General features: G+C 55.7%; 8 protein-coding genes across 8 annotated transcripts; 4 read left to right on the top strand and 4 right to left on the bottom strand.

The window, feature by feature from the left end:
* Positions 1-1,442: 1,442 nt before the first annotated feature.
* Positions 1,443-5,008, top strand: VTJ04DRAFT_930 (uncharacterized protein; the record flags this gene model as incomplete). Its single annotated transcript, XM_069367832.1, has 7 exons — positions 1,443-2,219; positions 2,279-2,602; positions 2,658-2,861; positions 2,915-3,133; positions 3,188-3,419; positions 3,476-3,709; positions 3,780-5,008. The coding sequence occupies 7 exons, from the start codon at positions 1,443-1,445 to the stop codon at positions 5,006-5,008; spliced, it is 3,219 nt and encodes a 1,072-aa protein (XP_069223539.1).
* Positions 5,009-6,080: 1,072 nt separating this feature from the next.
* VTJ04DRAFT_929 (uncharacterized protein) lies at positions 6,081-6,618 on the top strand (the record flags this gene model as incomplete). Its single annotated transcript, XM_069367820.1, has 3 exons — positions 6,081-6,241; positions 6,348-6,471; positions 6,562-6,618. The coding sequence occupies 3 exons, from the start codon at positions 6,081-6,083 to the stop codon at positions 6,616-6,618; spliced, it is 342 nt and encodes a 113-aa protein (XP_069223538.1).
* Positions 6,619-8,350: 1,732 nt separating this feature from the next.
* On the top strand, positions 8,351-8,960 carry VTJ04DRAFT_928 (uncharacterized protein; the record flags this gene model as incomplete). The annotated part of the gene is made up of 2 exons (XM_069367809.1): positions 8,351-8,567; positions 8,620-8,960. The coding sequence occupies 2 exons, from the start codon at positions 8,351-8,353 to the stop codon at positions 8,958-8,960; spliced, it is 558 nt and encodes a 185-aa protein (XP_069223537.1).
* A 23-nt stretch (positions 8,961-8,983) lies between these two features.
* On the bottom strand, positions 8,984-9,562 carry VTJ04DRAFT_927 (uncharacterized protein; the record flags this gene model as incomplete). Its single annotated transcript, XM_069367798.1, has 3 exons — positions 8,984-9,064; positions 9,123-9,439; positions 9,505-9,562. 3 exons carry the CDS (start codon positions 9,560-9,562, stop codon positions 8,984-8,986), a joined length of 456 nt encoding a protein of 151 aa, XP_069223536.1.
* A 33-nt stretch (positions 9,563-9,595) lies between these two features.
* VTJ04DRAFT_926 (uncharacterized protein) lies at positions 9,596-10,872 on the bottom strand (the record flags this gene model as incomplete). Its single annotated transcript, XM_069367787.1, has 5 exons — positions 9,596-9,665; positions 9,708-9,981; positions 10,087-10,381; positions 10,505-10,619; positions 10,847-10,872. The coding sequence occupies 5 exons, from the start codon at positions 10,870-10,872 to the stop codon at positions 9,596-9,598; spliced, it is 780 nt and encodes a 259-aa protein (XP_069223535.1).
* Positions 10,873-13,754: 2,882 nt separating this feature from the next.
* On the bottom strand, positions 13,755-14,538 carry VTJ04DRAFT_925 (uncharacterized protein; the record flags this gene model as incomplete). The annotated part of the gene is made up of 4 exons (XM_069367776.1): positions 13,755-13,831; positions 13,881-14,047; positions 14,127-14,367; positions 14,421-14,538. 4 exons carry the CDS (start codon positions 14,536-14,538, stop codon positions 13,755-13,757), a joined length of 603 nt encoding a protein of 200 aa, XP_069223534.1.
* Positions 14,539-14,952: 414 nt separating this feature from the next.
* On the bottom strand, positions 14,953-15,673 carry VTJ04DRAFT_924 (uncharacterized protein; the record flags this gene model as incomplete). The annotated part of the gene is made up of 2 exons (XM_069367765.1): positions 14,953-15,543; positions 15,608-15,673. The coding sequence occupies 2 exons, from the start codon at positions 15,671-15,673 to the stop codon at positions 14,953-14,955; spliced, it is 657 nt and encodes a 218-aa protein (XP_069223533.1).
* A 785-nt stretch (positions 15,674-16,458) lies between these two features.
* VTJ04DRAFT_923 (uncharacterized protein) lies at positions 16,459-19,593 on the top strand (the record flags this gene model as incomplete). Its single annotated transcript, XM_069367754.1, has 3 exons — positions 16,459-16,758; positions 16,817-17,265; positions 17,325-19,593. The coding sequence occupies 3 exons, from the start codon at positions 16,459-16,461 to the stop codon at positions 19,591-19,593; spliced, it is 3,018 nt and encodes a 1,005-aa protein (XP_069223532.1).
* Between the last annotated feature and the right edge of the window lie 621 nt (positions 19,594-20,214).

Raw genomic sequence — 20,214 nt, 5'->3', positions numbered from 1 at the left:
TCTGGCCCAATGGCGGGGCTGGCGCTGCGGCGTCCCAGGTCCAGGGGTGAGGCGCCGCTGCAGACATCCGAAGCTTCTTCCAACCTCAACCTAGAACGGAACTTTTACCATTTGTCAACCTTCCAGTCCTAAATCTACTCCGACGTGAATCTATGGATCAAAGATGCAACGCTGGGCCTGGAGACTCATATTGCTCAATGGACTTAGAGGTATTCTCAATGCATGTCTATACCTTATCTCCACCAGATCCGCATCACTCCTCTCTTTCTTTCTCCAGGTCCGCCCACCTAGGTAGGAGGCGTTGTTGAGGGAGCACCAAGGGGTGAGTGCATGCACCTTGCATCTCTTCTTCGCCCTGCATACATCTTGTACAACAGCCACCAGCCGACCTTCCCGCCTTGCCCATTGGGATAGACATGGATGTGGGCCTTAAAAGCAGGCTGCATACAGGTACCTGAAGTATGGAGGCCATGATACAGCCCAATGTGTGCAGAAGCATGGGGGTATGGAAGGTCTGGTGGATATGGCTACCTAGGTCTGAACGAGATGGTGACAATCTGGACAAGGCCATCCCCCGTCTCCATGAATCCACGGGTGTGCTTGGTTCAGGACGAAGGGATTGTGTGCCCGGATGGGTGTTTGCCATACCCAGCCCCCTGTTTGGCACTCACTTCGCCATGTCCCTTGTCTATGACGCCCACCGTGTAGGTTCCATGTCCGTTGGGGGGCATCAGGCAGGGAGACACAACTTCTCCTTATATCTTGGAGCATGCAGTCAGAGCTCCCTCGCACAGACACTTGTACGCTCACCGCACTGGACCTTGCGGAGTGCTAAGGTCCCCTACTCAGTTCCTGGTATCCTGACTTCAGGCTGCTTCCTGCATGCAGCCCAGAGCTGGGTAAGGGACCTAGGTTGGCAGGACAATGACCTAAGTCTAAGACCGGACGAGGGTATGGGACACGGCCGGAGAAGATGAACTTGGAAGATAAGAAACACTCTGGTCATTGGCCCCCTCGTCCACCATCTGATGTTTAACAAGAGACGAGAGTGAGTGACGAGACCAGCCGGAGCATCCGCACATAAACAATCGCGGCCTCGGTACCTCAAGGCCGGGGCTCCCGTCTATTCTCGGCATAGACCGCCCTCCGCAGCGCCCCTCGCCTCTTCTTGTTCCTTCCTCGACATCTTTTTTTGTCACCCGACCGTCGACCGCTCAATTTTCACTCCTCCCTATCACCACTTTATGTTGTAGACGTTATCCCATACCATCCGCACCCGCATGGGCCGCTCCTTGTTGAACCAACCTCCGGTATCACCTCCTCCGAGCGATGCGCTGGATGCGTCGTTAGAACGACTTTCCACGACATGCGCCGCAGTCGCGACCCCAGTCGAACCGTCGGACCTTGTCTGTTAATGGCAACAACGGCGACAATACGACGCCATGCCTTCTCTGTTGACTACCACCTCTAACCTCGACCCGGACCCCGAGTCCGGCGGCCAGAAACCCAGTCCTTTCGAGCCCCTTTCGGTCGATCGTCTCGACCAACCTCGGGCCAGCGAGTCTGGACTACCATCCGAATGGCGTTTTGGGGTAGAAGATGCGCTGGAGGAACTGGCCGTTGCGGTTGGCGACGCTGATTTCCGAGGTGTGGCGGCCAATTTGACCTCCAACGAGGAGGCCGAGACGAAGAATGCCTACATTGCCCCTGCTGGCCCCGATGAGGCAGTCCTGGAACACGACCGGTCGGGTACGCGCGCAAATAATCCGTTCCATAGATGGGTAAAGTCGTTGCACAAGCAGTCGCTGAGGCGGCAGCAGGAGGCGTTGGACAACCAGGGCGTTTGGCCACCTTTGTGGGAGCATGAAGAATTCGAAGACGTCGACGAAAGGCCAAACCATCACCGCGAGTCTTCGGACTCTTCCATGGCCTATGTCACGGGCGTCAGATCGGCCAGCGTCTCAGTGGCAACAAGCCTCAGCCTCCATAACCATGCTAGGCAGAACGCAGCTCCATCCCTCCAAGATCTCCGGTCAGGTTCCGGCGGCCAGTCCTCTCTCCAGCGCTCCCGCCGATCCGAAGACAGCAATTCCAGTGACCGCCAGGAGCAAGCCCTGGATTCAGGAATTCTCGAGCGCGCCCTGCAACGCCGCAGAATCATTGACGAGCTGATCACCACCGAGGAAGCCTACATTCGTGATTTGAGATTCCTCACAAACGTCGGTCCTTGAACACTTGCCAATCTCCTTGTCCGGTGTCCATGCTAACCACCTTCCAGGCGTACATCACGATTCTCGCGGCGGTACAATCCTCTCCGCCGGGCCTGCGTCCGTTAGTGAACCGACTTCTGAACGACATGGTGGAGCTTCATAACGAGATCCTCCAGGAGTTGAACCGCGCCCTGTTGGAAGGAAATAGCTCGGCCCCAAGCGGTAATGGAAGCGGGCCGCAGTCTGCCAATACGGGCCTTGGGCACCGGCGCTGTAAGAGCGCGGAATTGGGTTTCGACCCGAGGACGGTCCCGTCGAGCCTGCGGAACATGCCCGGAATGCTAGCGGAACCGAAGACGGCAGCCAACGTTGCGAAAGTCTTCTTGAAGAGGGTACGTCCATGTTGAAACATGAGATAGTGTGACCATGCTAATGTGAGAGTTACAGAAGCATCGGTTCTTTATCTACGAAGAATACAGCGCCGTCTTCGACAAGGTCAAGAAAGACGTCGAAATGGCTGATCGAGTCGTGCCTGGCTGGTCAGCAAACCAAAAGGGACTCGAGGTGTTAGGATCCTCAGTCTTCTACCCTCCAGAACGTGGCGGCGACCGATCAAGGAGGGCGCTCGCCATCAAAGACCTTGTCGTCAAGGTATGCTATCCCCTTGTGGTAGTTAAGGTGCCCAACTTAGCTGACTTGAACAGCCCGTGCAACGGGCATGCAAATACCATCTCCTGTTCAAGGACTTGTCGAGACACACCCCCGTCATCGATTGCCCAACGTCGCACATGGAGATTGAGAAAACAGTCTCCAAACTTCTCGACATTGCCACGGAGGTCAACGAGGCCACGAATAGCCCCAGAGCCAGGGCCGCTGCGGACAAATCTCGCATAATCCATGCCCGTCTTGTCTTCCCTGACCAGGTCAGTATGGAGCAAGGTTCGTGACGAATGGGCCTGACTGACACGTCGAGACAGACTGGTGAAGACTGGAGGTTGCGCAACCGATGGCTTGGCCATATCCAACTATGCGGCGTCCTTCACGTTTCTTGGCAGGTCAAGGACGGCGCGGTCGGACAATACATGGCAGCCCTGCTCTATCGTGAATGGCTCTGTCTCGCCACAGCCGAGGGTCCTGAACAGCTATATACCGTCCAGGTCTGCATTGCCCTGGACAACCTGAAAGTGGAAGAGGTTGACAACAACCGGGGTAGGCAGAATGCCTTATCTGGTGTCTCGAAACGGTGATGCTAACGGTTGAAGCAGGGCTCCAATGCCACTCGGCCCGGCACTCGTGGAAGATCGTGTTCATCTCCAACAATCAGCTGTACGAGCTGATGTTGACGGCGTGCTCGCCCAAGGAGGAGCTGGAATGGCGCTCGCGACTCAGCAAGCGCAGCTCTGCTTCTCCGTCCGACGACCAAGATCCGGCCGAGATGGAGGGCTATACGGCTGATTCCATGAACATTAAGACTCTCGGGACCGTCTACAGGAAGTCGGGTGCGTTACCTGTTGTCTCGGACTGATGGTTCATAGCAAGTTGTGGCTAACGTGAAGGTTTCTCTTCCAGGGACTCACGCCAGAAACGTTTCAATCAGCCGCGCCACCACCATCGGGCCGAAGCCTCCCCTCTGCCAAGTCATCCTCAAGAACACAAGTAACACGAAAGAGAGAGATACACCGCCGCCGAGTCCGGTGCCGATTAGCCGATCGCAGTCCGTCCCGTCCCCGACGACCCGCGTCACCGTCCTTGCCCCGCCGTGTGCCGAGCGTGCCCGGCTCGAAGCCCTCCTCGCCGACATCTGGTCGCGCGACGTCCTCCCTTTTCCGGGACTCTCCGGCCCGCGCTCGCGCAGCGAACAGTTCGTCCGCGCCTCGGCGTCGTCGGTAATGCGCAAGCTCGGCTCGGTCACCATCACGGGTGGTTTCCGACGCTCGTCCAGCATGGCCAGTGTGGGTATGGACGACGGAGGTGGTAGTGTTAATAATGGAGAGGAAATGGCATATTGGAAGGGAAGAGGAGGAGGCGGTGGTGGACAAGGCATTACCCCATCTTCGACACTCCCGTCCCTAATGGGCGGGCTTGGTGCCACAGGTCCCTCCGGCGGCGCAGGGAGAAGGTTGGTGAGCGAAAGCGCGTTCCTGAAGGCAAGGACTCCTCCATCGTCATCGGAGTCGGGAGCGATGCCCCCGATTTCTGCGTTGCTGTCCATGCCGTCTTTGGCGGGAGAATTTGGGCCGTCGCATTCTTCCAGACGTGGAATCCCGCATTCGGTCTCGTCCGCTTCCACCCGCTGGCGGTTTTCTTTACGCGGAGAGCCTTCTTATCCCAACAACGCGTCCACCGCGACTCTCCAAGCCGCGTTTGACGCCGAGGCGGAGGAATGGGAGACCGCCGGCGGCGTCCCTTTGTCGTCGTCAGGGATGCTCGACGGCTCTCTGTCGTCGGCCGTGAGGAGGAGGAGGGACGGCAGCGCCCCTAGGACTTCCATGCTTTTCGCGGATCCAACCCCAGAGGAAGCGGTGTTGGAGCCGGCGGTGCTGCTGCCTCCGCCTCTGCTTCCGCCACCGGCCCCGGAGAGAAGGTCGCTGTCGCTGAGCCTGAGCCAGAGATTCCGGTTCATGAAAGAGGAACATGCCAGTGAGCGAGACGAGCAGAAGGAGGCGGCGGCACGGTCATCGCGGTCATTGAAGACATCTAGCAGCCGCGGTGGGGGGGTCTCTGGTGGTGGCGGTGGAGGGAGAAAGTGGTGGAAGGGGTTTGGTGGTGGTGGTGGTGGTGGCAAGCATGATGTGTGAGTGAGCTTGGAATGGATGTCCAAGACAGCGGACAGTATGCTTAGAGGCTGGCCGCGTATACACGGAACATGGGAAGGGGATGTTTTCACGGATGGTCTGTTTGTTTGCTTTTCTTCTTTGCTCCTTCGCGCTGAGAAGGAGCGTCGTGGTGCGACTGGTTCTCGATGTTTCTGGGGACGACAGACGGCCGAGTTGCGGGAGTGCGAAATGGGTCAAGGGATGAATGGAGGGAATGATAATGAAAGATACCCCCTTTCTTCGGTCTTTCTAACTTTGTACCCGTGGGTTATATGGACTTGGCCGAGACGGGTGGGCCAGGACTAATACACCAAGATAGTCTCAACAACTTGATGTCTGCCTCTCATGACAGTTTGAGCGGGAAATGAAGTAGGTGACCGGCCACCGGCTGATGGTCTAGGCTCACACGGATGCAAACCGTCCACGCGGACTGCGATGTTTCATCGCTGCCTTGGATGGGGATCGATGACAATATCCTCCGTACGGAGTAGATCTAGGTACGGGCTTGGCAACCATTGGCGATCGGACTGGAAGTAAACAATGCGTCAACCTCACCTCGGTTGATGGCACACTTGCATAGATGACATCAAAGTATCTGTTCTTGGCACTCTCATGAGGGCCATAGAGGAAACCTTGGAAGTGCCAAGGTGGAGATACTACACTATCTGCATGCACTCGGCTGACGTTCAGGAGACAACACTATGGGAACACGAATCAATGACGTCACAAGAATCTGCTCCAAGCTTCATGACTCGACTACCCCAAAGCAAGCACTGTCGAAAGGAGGGACAATCTTGCTTTGATTGGCCTTTACTCCGTGTATTGCACCATCGATCGAAGCCATAAACCCGATCCCCCAGGCCATTTAAATGCAGATGGACGGTAGTGGTTCGCTTTCCCCAGCTTCTCACGGAATCCCAGTTTACACAAAACACTTCAAGTGCCGACCACCACCACTACAACATAGCTAGCTAGCTCTTATCTGAAGAATATCAACACCAAGGAGACCAATCAATACGCTCTCCCTTCTTGCTAAATAATCACACCACCCAACATGCGCGGCGAAGTCACCCGGACCAAGGTCGTCTACAAGGGCGCACACGAGAACTTCATCGTCTTCATCGACGGCGTCCCGGAATTCCGCCGCTGGCAGGGCGACAAGAGCGTTCCCCTGTCGCAGGTCGTGTCGTCGTTCAAGGTGTTTACCACGCATGGGTACGTTTGGATTTTATTCCCCTCCCTTTTTCTTCGTCTTTGAAGGATTGTGTGATGTGTTAGAAGATGGACTAGTTGATCGACTGACCATACTTCCACCTATTAGCGGCGGAGCCAACGGCCATCTCGACGGCGCTTCCAAGGCAGAGCTCGAGAATGAGTTTGGGACATCCAACGAGGATGAGGTGATCCAGCGGATTTTGGAGCAGGGAGCGGTGCAAGAGTTTGAGGTATGTGTCTCCAAGGTCTCCTTTGTTTTGTCTACTATGACCGTAAATATTTTGGCCGGCTAACCAACTCTATTTCTTACTCCTTTACAGATGCAAGAGCGTCAAGGACCCAAGAACGACAGCAGGGGACCGTACCTTGCTACATAAATGCATATGAACAACGGGTTGGAAGCCGAGAAACTGTAGGAACACGAGCACGGAGACCTGCGCTTGCGGGGGAGGATAGAGATTCGGGTATGAAAGGAGTGTTGGATTTCCGTTGGGTATGGGTCTGTCTGGGATGATATGTACCTAGACTTCTCAGCAAAGAATAGTCTGAGCCAAGGAAAACAGCACATATGTATTGGTGTGGATGAATTGAGAGACGATTCTAAACACGTCATACATTACGTTGCTCCCAAACTTGATGGTGCGGTGACAATGCCTCTTTATGCAACAGACTTGGCTTCATCACTCTCAAGCAGTAGAGTTGTTGTTGATCCTCGCTCGACCCTTCTGGGCGGTCTGGTAGGGGAAGTGGTTGGATAAATGCTTAGAAGACGGAGACTAAATACTACTCCGTAGCAACCTCTTCCTCATGATAACAAAATGATCAGTCCTGGTTTGGATGGGGGCTGTTCTGATCGCCTCTTCGGGCCATTGCCGGAGTATTTTGTCCTCTAAAATCCCGTTGACTTGGGAATGAGGGTATGTGCATGGGAGCGGCCACATGTAAACCAACGGCGTCAAGCTTATTCATCCGACTGCCACAATACTAGGTCGGTGGTAACACCACAGTAGTACCAACCACGGAACTTTGTTTAGGATCAGGATCATCAGGATTCCCAGTAGTGAGACTGCTTTGTAATATGCGACGAATGTTAAGCGCCTAGCCGCCGCGTATGTACTACACCCTGACATCCATATCCAACGCCGAACCTCGGTGCAAACCCAGTTAGCCAAACATGCCACCGAGGATGTTTTCGTTGTTTGGCCAACATAGCACTCATGCATCACGTTAGCAAGGCTGTCGAATCCTCTTCGGTACGTTTAAGAAAGGTCAACGAGGCTGGCTCGGCCAACCTTTCGGCGGCCTCGTTCAACCCGACCCGATCAGCCGGCCGGCTGGCGGCACATGAAACAAACGCGGACAATTTCTTTCTAAAGAACGAGAATTCGGAGGGTTTCTCTGTCTCCCACTCGTGAAATGCTCGGCGCTTGTTGACGTGGTTTGGATACCGCGATAGAAAGAGGCGGAGTCGGCCAGTCAGGCGCACACACCGACCCACGATAGGTGGTATGGAGTAGTAGCAGTCGAAACAATGATGAGGTCATTGCCCTCAGTCTTTCTTTGGTTGTTTACAAGGGTTGATGGGCAGTTGTCGCTTAGACCTTAGTTTGTTTGACGGGGCCACAGCAACAGGTCCTGGATGGAACATTACGTAGCACCTACTGGAGAACGACGGAGTGACTAGCACCAAGTGTGAAATGAGGCTGAGGCTCACATGCAAAAGGTCCATGGGCCGCATTCATGTCATCTGATTTCGTTCAAATTCCGCTGCTTGTGCCTGCATGGTTTTCGTCTGACCACCCAACCGACAGAATGGAATGCGAAACATTTTTAACTGAAGTCTGCCTTTTCGCTCATATCTCTTTCATTCTTTAGCCAGCATAAGCTTGTTTCGACGATCATTCGGACGTGGGTGGGGATCCGCCGTTGAAAGACGAGGAGGCAGGATGGGCAAGGGGGTCTCTGGGTCTTGGAGTTTCAGATGATGTTTTGAGTCGTGGCGGCGTCGATCTGCCGGGTAACCGTGCATCAAAACAGCGGCCCCCCTTTTCTCAATGAGATGCAAAGCACATGATCGAGGAAAACACAGAGAATTGTGCAAGACAAGAAATGACCCTAAGAAATCCCACAATCGGGTATGCTTTCATTATACGACAAGCAGAATCTGTGTCTGCCAAAATCCTCCCAGCTTGTAAACAAGCCTTCTTAATAACCCTCAACAACAATGTGGTATCATTCCGACTTGCTCATGCCTCTTTCCCCTGTATCTCCTCAACAACTCTCCCAAGTTCCCATCCCCTATCACACACCAACGCCATACTATCTCGTAATCATGCCGGGAATGAAAATGAAGATAGTGTAAATATATAGAAAACAAGAAGATCGAAGAAGAAATAAAATCGCTCCCGATTGCCGTCCGAAGCGGGAGTTGGGTATATTTTGTGCTGAAAGGTGCCCTACGTACGGGATCTCGTCGACTCATCATTCCACCCCTGGAGGAAACCCCACCCCTCGTCGTCAACAGGAACTGACCCTCCGTCGTCATCGACGTTCATCGGCTCGGAAGTGGTGCGGCGCTCATCATCGATGCTCGGAATCGACGCGGAGATACAGATTTGACGATCAGATACTTGAGATGGCAGGGGAAACGTTGCACAGAGGGTCGCGAGACTCGGCGGCGGGTGTTTATCGGAGTGATTGCATTATGCACTTGGAGTAAAGATGTACTGGCGTGTCCCTTTTTCACACGCGTGCGGGGCCTTTGGCGTTGTTGTTGCGCGCAGGTGCTCGCTTCGGCAGGGTCCATGGCTTTTCGCAGATCATCTATGGAATCACGTCAGTTCGATGCTCGCAGAAGCTTGACCCATCGGAATCGACATACCTCTCCTTCGCTGTACGCCCAGAAATAAACAATCATGCCGATGATCTCATAGATGGCGGCGTTCGTTCCTTGATACAACAAGACCGCGGCGAGCGCAGAGAGCGGGAGAAAGGCGAGGCGCGCCTCGATGCTGCGGTGGATGGCAGACCCGGCCAGGAAACCCAGAGGCCATTCCCAAGCGAGAAGGATGAGGCCAAAGATCAGGTTGATAGTTTGCAGTACTGGTATCGGTCGGACCGCGGGCTCTAAGCTTTTTGTCATAAAGTCCCAAAAGATCTTCGGCCAGAAGTATCCCTCGATCGCGGCAGCGACCTGGTCTGTATACCAAGTTAGTTTCATCACCCTCTTTGACGCCGCTCACTTAATATCCTTTGCCACTTACACGCTCCGGACGTCAGGATGATGAGCCGGGCCAGGTGGTTCTTGATAAGCCTGCCCATCTTTTCGGTGTCTCGACGAAGATCGAATTCGAATCAAATCGGTTCCGATAACTCCTCCTTTCCAACAATCCAGTTACCCTGAACTTCCTGCCTCTTGCCGTGTCTCCAACACGCTGATGATTTCTCTTGCCCGTGCTCCGATTACTTCCTGAGTGCCCTATCCAGCAGAACCTCTCCGGCTTCGTGGTTGAAGGAGTGCGACGGCCGTCGGAAACGAAGCGAATAGTACAATGGAAAAAAGTCGTCGTCGAAAAGAATGCGAGGTTCCGGACCTGCAAGCTGACTGGCCTGGGAACAGGTTCCAGCAAAGAAAGGAAAGAAAGAAAACGATCGACCTGAAAGAGGGCTATCGACCAGCGGCGGCGAAGAGAACAGAGGGCCGTGAGATCCCCGGGATTGGAGAAAGGTAGCGGGGCGGCCTAGTGTAGATATTGGGGCTCTCTCGGACAGGGCCGGGGCAGGGAAAAACGGGGGCCCCCCGGAGACGGGACAGAATTAAGGTGTTCGCCCTAGAGGGCTGGCACCGGAGTCCCGGGGATTGTGTGTCAGCCGAGCTGGCAAGGGTTGACAGGCGTCTCGCGTATCAGGCTTGATGCCGGGAGGTCTTTGAGTGTGGTCCAAGTCCGGGCGATCCTGTCTATGACGAGAGCAGGCATGTAGGAAAAGTGGTCTGTTTCCAAGACTGTAGTGGGCCGTTTTTCGAGGGTCAAGGACTAAGCGGCCATGGGTTTGAAGCTTTTGCGACTGCGATGGAAGGTTGCGTCCGTCAGAGGCAAGACGATTTTCGCATGGTATGGCTAGGGAGATCAGACGCAGTCGCTGGCACCAAGGGGCAGAGTTTGAGGCGAAAGGGGGCGTTTGGGTGCGTTGTGGTGGACAGACAGAGCGGAGACCAGTGCTTGATCGTCAAACATCTGGGACCTTAGGAGTTTAAGAATCGACAGGGACCGCGCGGGTCAGGAGCCTGCCGAGGTGCTTGGTGCTACGCAGCGCAGCGTCGAGCTGTGCAGGGGTGCCCTCAGTCACTGCGTCGGGTGTGGTCTGTGAGTGCAAGACGCTGGAGGTGGGGAGCGGGTGCGGAGCTCGGTCTTGTCCACCCTGCCGCAGAGAAGCGTGGGTGAAACGGGAGAGGCCAGCCAAGACAAGGTCTTGGCCTGATGCTGGATGCGATGTTGACTCGTATAAACCAGAAGTATCGACAGATGATTGAAGCAGTTGATGCGAAGAACCATAAAAGTAGACGAGAAGGGCGCATCAGCAGAGAAAAAGGTTTCTGGGACGAACCCAGCCACGGCCGCGGCCAACCTCATGTCTCTGCGCGGGTAGCCGTCAACCATCCACAGTCAACGAGCTCTTTGGTCACGGGCGACGGCGACAGGGGCAGTTCGCTAGACGAGAAGGGGGCCGGGGTGGATGTTGCACCCCTCCAGCATGCCCTCACCCCGCCGACGTCCAATGGAGGCAAATGGATGGGATGCTGGATATGCGAACGGCGCTTGATCTGGAAGTGCTGTATCCGAAGAGCTCTCCATCGACAGCGAACTTTTTTCCGATAACTTCTAATATAGTACTAGCGGACAAGGACGGCATGGTTTCATCTGAACTTGAACGCTTCCAGCCTATGGCCGCTTCACGTGTTGTTCGGCGTTGGTCTTTTCATCTCTTTGTTATTCGGTCTCTGCTGGCTGTTTTTACTCGATTTGTCCAAGCATCAAATTGGTAGAATGGATTCATTTTCTCGATCCATTGGGGCCGTAATCTGTGTTGGCCCAGCGGACTGGACGATGTCTCGCAAGCATGGCGACAGCAGAGAGCATCCATGTGGTGGAAAGGCTGGGAAGGAAAGCCGGGGAAGAAAGTCTCGGCAGCGGTGTCTTGTGTGATTGGGAACGCCGAGGGCGGCTACGAAGCAGTCTGGGCCAATCAGATGCAAGATCTCCGCTGTCTTCCCGCGTCGTCTGCCGGGTCCACAGCGGGCTTGTGCCTGCGCCAAGACGTTGAAGTTCTCTTTTCCCAACCCCAATCCTCCGGTGCAGGTGTCGTCACAACGCAGCACTCTGCATTGTCCAGCGAATGCAGCTATTCAATAGCTTGGAGATCGGATGGGACGATCTTTGGATCCTGCTGGGCTGATTCTATTCCGGCTTCTCATCAACATCAACTATCACCTCGTTTCCCGAGATTCGTACGGAGAACGTAAGGCAAGTAAGGTATAGACAGCAACCGGTTTCCGTCCCAACTTGGATGTTTCTGGTGTTGGCTGAAGCACAAGACGTTTGAGAAAGTCGGGTTCAACCTTAATTCATGACAGTCCTACAGCCGTCTCAACATCACCACGGCTTCTGGGATACACAAAGTAGAAGAAAGCTTCTGGAAAATGACACCTTGGATCTGATCACCAAACTGCCCAGCACGTGTTGATTGAAGACCATACTCCGTATTGATGTCTAGTTCGTCCTCCAACCTGCTGGGTCAAAATTGTTGTCACATTCAAGGCAACCTCTCGTACCATTATTATGGCACCTGTCGGGCCGCTCCAACCTCCGAAGTTGCTTGCATCGACGCATCTCATTGTCACCGCCGCTCGTGGCCGTCACCATTGATTTCCAGGTCTTGGAATGGCGAACCGTCAAGCTGCGCTCCCACCACACGCCACAAGCGGCTGCTAGCGGCGGCTCCGCAGTCCATTGGGCGCTTCGAGTAAGCCCCACACTTTTACGAGCCAATGATAACGCGTCATCGGCCTGCGACTTGCCAAATCGGGGCTTTTTGCTGGGGTTTGTCCGCCTGTCATGCTCCGAGCCCAAATCACGGCCATCCGAACCACTCGCATCCATCCCAGTGAGCCGGACTATTTTTAACGTGACCTTCGCCTGGATCACAAAACCCTCAAAAGACAATCATTATCTCAATGTTCAAGCAAGGGACTTAAATGGCACTAGTAGTATCTTTTATGCTCCCATGTTCTGCGATTCCAATGCTGCCATTTCCTTGCCCGGAGGTATGCGTATAGGACAGCACTGGATGGAGTGATGGAACTCAGATCGTGAGACGGGTCCTGTTACGCATCCCCAGGTACGCGGCTCCCACCCTTTCCGGCGGCGCAAAAAGCCGGGAGGGATCGTCACCGCGGCCAGTAATTATGCACTCCGTACCGCCTCGTCGGTGCAGGACTGCAAGGCTGGGGCCCAAATACTCATCTCTGCAAGCGCTGAGGCGGTCGCTCGGTGACCGCGCTGTACTCTCTTTCTCAGAGGGCAATCAACGTCATGAATGTGGCTGGTTGATGCCTTGGTCGTGTGCACTCTTGGGGGCCTTTCCCCCCGATGACCATCTCACATCATCTCTCCAGTGACCGATGTCATGGATTGCTACGCCTTGAACCCATTGCCAGTAGATCCCGTCTGTATGGGACAAACATGTTCTGCTTTGTGGCTCCTCACCATGGATCAGAACCTCAGGTTTCAATCGCCATGCGAATCTCACTGGTAAAGCTGGATATCTAGATGAACGGGCCGAGGCTAAGAGACTGGTCCCAGAACCACATTGACCCAAGATTCAATACGCAGTTAATCATCCTAGCTGATGAGCATAAGGTGTTGGGCTAGGTTAGAGGTTGGGGTTTGTTCATGATGAAAATGGTCTATCTCAGGCAGGCCCATCCACCAGAGCTACGTTACTGAAGACATGACTGAAGTTTCTTTCTCCTTGTTCACTAAGGATCTAACAACATCCGTCGCACCAACATCACTCCACAGCCGCCGTCAAATCACCAACGACACTGCCGACATCATCTAACGACCGCCCTCGGCCCTCTTCTCACAGAAAGCGCCACACCACACGGATTGAACTGCCACTTGCCCAACAAGAAAGTCGCTCACCAACGATCTGGCCATCATCGATTGAGTGGTAGCGCGGACATAGTCGAAGCACCCCACTAGGTAGAGATTTAGAGCCATGAACCGATGTGAAGCACAAAAAGAAGCTCCTCAAACCTCAAACTCACACTCCCAAAACTCCCTCACCGCCTTCTCCTCCTCGCCTTCCCAAGCAGACCACGACGGCGAGCTTACGCCTGTCACCAGCTCCGCCAACCCATTCCAACGCCGACCAAGCGCCTCTACCACGCGTGCAGACAATGCTGCACCGCCCTGAGCACTTCCTATTCCTCTTCCAGTCCCTCCCGCGGCGGCTACTGGTGCTCCGGTTGTTTGGACAGGAGGTAGACCCACGCAACAGTACGGTAGGAGATCGTGTAGAGCATCGGGTCTGCCATCTGCGGCTGCAGCGGGCCGTGGGTGGTACCCCTGGTGAGTACCGGTTAGGGAAGCGTGGAAAGTTTGGATGGCGGAGGCGATGGCTGCTGCTGCTGCTGCTGCTGCTGCGGTTGTTGCTGTTGGAGTTCCTGTTTCACTGGTTTCGGCGGGAAGGCCCGATTGAGGGATGGCGGGGATGATGGGGAGCGTGTAGCCTTTCGTTGCGAGCCTTTGTTGGTGTTAGAAGCGGTACCTACTAACTATCGCAGCCTCGATGGGTACACGTCTCTGATATCGGAGCGACGTACTTGACATGGAGTCCCATGAAGGGCCGCATCGCGGCTTGGATTCCCTCCGGGTGGTGGAGGAGGAAGACGATGGCTGTATCCTTGATGTTGCCCAGACCGCCGCCGGCTTGGTCAATACGGGCCCAAGTCTGTGGATCGTCGACGTCGCTTGGGCTGAGAAGGAACAGACGGAAGTAGGTATGGCTCTCATCACGCGGGTTGGTTGTCGACAAAGCAATGTCATGAGCGTTGAGTCTGGCTTCTAAGATACTGAGATTAGAGGTTGAGATTGTATTCTCATATTTGTTTTCATACCTCTCCAATGTCTTCCGTCAGTTTGCAACAAGTAAGTTGCTACAGAGGCCCATTGTGGGCGGTCCCGCAAACTCGAGCACACCAAGTTGATACCGTTCCCGGACCTTGGATCAGCCATCTGGAGTTTTGATGTGAAGTGAGAAGTATCAAATTGTCTATTGTTAAGTTTTGTGTGATGAAGGGTATCACTCTATTTTTACTCTATCCCGAAGAATTTTTTTTTATTTGGAGAGGAGTCATCGTACCTTCCCGGTGTATCTCCAGGCACCAATACCCATGCTCCAGGACCTCATAACCCGCCCTCTGTGTATGGACCAGAACCGCCTCTCCCATTCCCTCCTTCTCTCAGTCGCACATTGTTCGACTTGAAGTGCTGCGTGCTGTAATGGAGCTATCACACTTCCAGGCGTCGATATCGCCGAGTTATGTTGAGCTGGAACAAGCCCAGGCCTTGGATACCAAGTTGCTGCCAACCCTACCAAGGCTCTATGCCCCCAATTTTCCTTGAACCGCTGAGGCTAGCCACATCCAATTAGGCAGCGGGCGTAGCTGTTGCGGGAGGAGGCAACAACGGTTGTTTTGTCTTGGGGTCCTTGAACGCCCTCAAGACCTCCTCAATCAGCTGGACGCGTTCTTCACACTGCTTCTCCCTCGCCTCGAGCTCCTCCTCTTTTCTCCTCAGCTCCTCAGCCCGCATCTGCAGCTCCTCAATCAACTGCAAATTCTTATCCGGCTTCCGCGAAGACCTCCAGTACTCGTACGTGACCAGCCCGCCGGCAACGGCGAGGATGAAGGCATCTCCAATGACGTCGGCGAAGAGATCGACCGCCTTGGCCTCGGGCAGCGGTCGGAACTTACGCCGCCACACACTTTCCTTTGAATAATGAGTGGTGGGGTGCGACTCGCGTGGAGTTGTGCCGTACTTGGCCCGGATTTCCTCCTCTTTCCGGACCTGCTCCTCCGTTTTGACGGTGGGTGCTTCGGCCTTCGCCAGCTGTTCGGCAGCCGCGTTACGGAGGATCGCTACCTGCAACCTCATGTTGACTTGATGTATTGCTTGCCCGTAACGGGCAGCAAGAGCTCGGAACCGGGGGTGCTCGTGGGCTTGGTGCTTGATGTGGTTCTAGGGAGACGAGTTAGCACGAAAGTCTGTGAGACATAGGAGGGATCAAGAGACGCGAACTGACCGCTCCATATTTGGAGATATGCCGCAAAAACAATGCTGCAAGCTTGAATAGGGGCAATGTCACCATTGTCGGGAGTTTTTTCAGATTATTCTCGAATCCCGGATATTCTTTGGTGGTGGACTGCCGCCTAGGCCTGCAAAAAAGGGCTCGCGGGTGCCTGGACAGGAGGTACTCCTGTACCCTTTGAGTGGTGCAAACGAGGGTGTTCCTATGAGAGAAGAAGGAGATCTTGCCTCAATGGAATTCCCCAATATTTAGAGAGCACTATCAGCACAGTTGAGCATGTGCATCCTGTTTTCCCCGGTCGACATGGTCGTCGTCGGCGTTGCGGGATGACGCAGCAAGTCGCTGCTCGGCTTCGGCGGGGTACTTGCGGAGACCGAGCAGCCAATCAGGGTTGCCCCGGGCGGTACCTGAACGGAGCTTCGCGGGACCTTATTTCGACCCCTGTCGACCACTGCACGGCGTTGCTGGGCAACTGCTGCAAGCCACAACAACGCCCTAAGCCAGCAATTCTCGATCCACTTTGAAACCTACATCCAGACACGAACTGCCACGCGACCATCTCCCCCAACTTCCCATCAACAAGCATCCGGGATCACCGTCAACCTCCTCCCGGTTGCACACGATAAGCCACGGTGTGCATCCATCTTTGCACGCAACATCTGCTCGCACGGTCGCCAATTGTTTACATTATTGGTCAGTTGTGGCGCTGCCCCAGAGTCTGAACCAAAATCAACATTGATTTCTGACATTTCGCCGAGTTCAAACAGCACACCGGGCTTTTACCCCAGAATTTTTGGGCAGTGCCCTGTTGACACACAGCGAGTCTACGGGCTCACGACATCGATATGGAGGCCTTGTCCCCCCGCGATGCTAATGCCCAGCGGCCTCCTCGGGCGCAGGAGCTCAAGACGAAGCCAGCTGCCCAGCTCAAATCATCCAGGGACAAAGAGCATCCGCCACCGCCGCCGAATCACGTTGTCGAGCCTCCAAGCTCCGATCGCAAGGATGGCGCCGTGTACCAGGTTGGCAAGCTGCTCGGAAAGGGCGGCTTTGCCATCTGCTACGAGGCTAAGGCGGCTGGGGCATCAAAGCGCGTTGCTCTCAAGATTGTGAAGAGCAAGATGCCGACAAAGATGGAGCAGAAGGTATGCATTGCGTCTGGCCTGATGATCGAGTCGGAACCTCAATTGACGCCATCGACAGTTCCAAACAGAGCTTCAGATCCACTCCAAGATGCGCCACCAAAACATTGTCCAATTCCACCGCGCCTTCACCTTTGAGAACTGCACCTACTTGGTCCTCGAACTGTGCCCGAACGGCTCGCTCATGGACATGGTCAAGCGTCGCAAGGGGCTCACTGAGCCAGAGGTCCGTTACTACACGGTCCAGATCGCCGGCGCCATCAAGTACATGCACGCCAAGGGCATCATCCACCGTGACCTCAAGATGGGGAATATTTTCCTCGATAAGCACATGAACGCCAAGATTGGCGACTTTGGCCTCGCCGCCTTATTGCTTACGGGCAAGGATATGCAGGTCATGCGCCGAACCACGCTATGTGGCACCCCCAACTATATCGCTCCTGAGATTCTCGAGAAGGGAAAGAAGGGCCACGACCACATGGTTGATATTTGGAGCTTGGGCATTATTGTGTAAGCTTTGGCTGGGTATCTGGAGGTTATGTGACAACACCCCGCTAACCATCGAACAGTTTTGCCATGTTCACCTCGAAGCCGCCATTCCAGTCCTCGACGACCGACGAGATCTACCGCCGCGCGAGGGACCGTGATTACGAATGGCCGACGTCCGAGGACCCGGACAAGACAGTTAGCCAGGAGGCTAAAGACCTCGTCGCTGCCATGCTGCAGGATGCGGACAGGAGACCTGACCCAGACACCATCGTCGCCCATCCCTTCTTCACCACAGGCTACATGCCGACTCCGGCTGAGATTACCCCGAAAATGCGCGAGGCTCCGCCAGAGAGCCCGGCCTTCTACGAACCCCTTGATACCAAAGCCCAGGCCCGCAACCTCCAGACCGTCCAGGAGATGTGCCAGGAATGTGGCGTCGGGCCATGGTGCCAGTCGAAGCTCGTGTTCAGGAACATCTGGAGGGAGATGGCAGAGGAGGAGCAGAATGGCCTGACCCCGGTGATTCCTCTGGCTGAAGGTGTTGTCTACCGTCCCTACGACGAGATCAAGGCGGAGCAGAGACTGCTTCGGCAACAGGCTGCGCAGCAAGCAGCCAAGCCGGCACCGCCGCCGTCGTCGGGGAAGAGTGATGACACAACGGCGTCTCTGACCGAGAGCATGGCCAAGATGTCTCTGCTCCGCGCCCCTCCCCAGAGCTTTGCCGCTCAACAGCGCGCGCAGCACCGGCCCACCGCAGCGGCCGCGGGCGTCACGCGATCCAAGACGGTGAGCGAGCCGGCGACTCGGACCGCCAGCCTGCGGTCTCGGGCGGCCAGGGAGGCGGCGGATCCGGTTTCTCAACCACCGCCATCGACCGAGGAGACCGAACCCGTGTCGAGGACACGATCGGGACGCAGCCTCAGGAGCCAGCTCACATCTGCGCGGACTCCTGCCACCGCTGAGGATCAGGCCGGCGCGCCCCGTCGGTCAGGATCTCGTCGCGAGAAGGCTCAAGAGGAAAGGCTTTCTCTCTTCAGCCCGTCCGAGTACCAAGAGGAAGTTCCTGGCACCCAGCCCGACGTGGTTCTTGCACGCCTGCGCAAGCTGCAGGCGGAACTCGAGCGGGCGCTCAACGCGCGCACCATGGCGCTCATGTCGGCGCGCGACAGGACGCCATCACCGCCACCCATCGTAGTCAAGTGGGTCGACTACACCAACAAGTTCGGTCTGGGCTATGTTTTGAGCGATGGCAGCGTGGGCTGCATCCTGCGAAGCATCCCCGCATCGACATCGGACTCGCCGGGTTCATCCGAGGCCATGCTTCCGCCCGCGTGTCTGCTCGTCCACGGCGCCGAGCGCCACTGCATGCGCCGCGACGACCCCACATATCCGGCCCGCCACCAGATCGTGCCCATGAACGAGGGCATCTACTTTTACGAGAACAACGGCGAGGACGGTATCTCGCGCGTCCGTGTCAGCCCGGAGAACTTCACCGTCCCCGTTCACTCGGACGGGACTGTCGGAAAGCTGTCGGCCGGCAAGGACATCTATGACCACCGCAAGCGCGAGCGCATCGTGCTGTGGAAGAAGTTTGCCAACTACATGATGGCGCACGGTCGCGAGATGGAGTCGGCCGCCGACCGGGCATCGTCGCAGCGAGAGGACGGCGAAGACGCTGCCCTGCGCGCCCCTACCCTCACTGACCCCGAGGCCGCGCCCTCCGACGTGGTCACCTTCTACCAGCGCTTCGGCGACGTCGGCTGCTGGATGTTTGCCGACGGCCACATGCAGTTCAACTTCCCCGACCACACCAAGATTGTGCTCGACGCGGCGGGAGTGTGGTGCCACTTCTGGCACCTGCCGCAGGACGCGGCACGCCGCCTGGCCGAGACGGGCGAGCTCGCCGAGTCGGCGCTCGATGGACGGTCTGTCCTGAGCTACCCGCTGCAGACGCTGCTTAATTTCGCCAAGCCGTCGACATCGTCTTCGTCGCTTTCGTCTTCTGGTTCCTCTTCCTCGTCGTCTTCTTCCTCTCGCCGGAGGCCGGAGATCCCGCCTTCCCTCCGCGGCATCCCCGAGGCGAACCAATTCCGCCGCAAAATCGAGTTTGTCCGCGACGCGGTGCGCGAGTGGACCGCCAACGGCGGCTTGGGGAACAGCGACCTGAGCCGCGAGGGCAGGCTGCGGTGGACGGGCGCGCGCGAGATACCCGGCGGTTCTGCGGCGGCCGCGACGAAGCATGTCTGGGTCACGATCGGGGCGCGCCGCGGCGACGAGAGGGTCGCTGCCATGGTGGATCCGCGTAGGCCTTGGGTGTTGGGGGAAGATGTGGATGAGAGGAGGCGGTAAACTTTTTTTTTTTCGAGGTTGATTGGGTTGGGTGATAATTGTTGTCATAGCTTCCCTCGAGGGCTGGCATGGGTTTGTGACCGTAGCTGTTGGATGTTGGGTGTTGGGGTGAAGCGGCGTTGGTGGGTTGGTTGGTGTTTACTCTCGGACACACACACACGTCATGATGAGATGACTCTTTTCATTTTTCTCTCGCCTTCTGTCTTTTCCGCTGATTACGCTTCCTTTTCTTGTCGTTCACTTGGGCATGGGCATCTTGGCGGGGCAGGTTTGCTGTTGACCGGTGTATAAAGTCTAGTCCACTCGCTCGTTGTGTTGTTGGGGGCACGGAGCGGCATTTCGTCATTATAATCTATCTGCTTTTCATCCCAGTCTCTGGTCTGAGGTGCTCTGGACAGAGGGTAGTGTGTGACTGCTGCGATTTTGAAGTTGTTAATCCGTCCATGGAAGTTGCTGAGCCCAGTCAAACAACCTGAACCTACTAAGTACCTGTGGGAACCTGGAACTGTGACCCTGCATGGCCTGCTCCTTCCTTCTCGCCTCAGGTTCCATGTGTTCTCCAGGATCGTGGAAATGTTCATGTTGGGACTCTGCGAGAGCTGATGCCAGCTCCCTTTCACC

The sequence above is a fragment of the Mycothermus thermophilus genome (assembly GCF_041956435.1).
Source record: "Mycothermus thermophilus strain CBS 625.91 unplaced genomic scaffold VTJ04scaffold_1, whole genome shotgun sequence".
Lineage (NCBI taxonomy): Eukaryota > Fungi > Ascomycota > Sordariomycetes > Sordariales > Chaetomiaceae > Mycothermus > Mycothermus thermophilus.
Note: the sequence above shows the minus strand (reverse complement) of the source record. Positions and strands in the feature narration are given on the sequence as shown.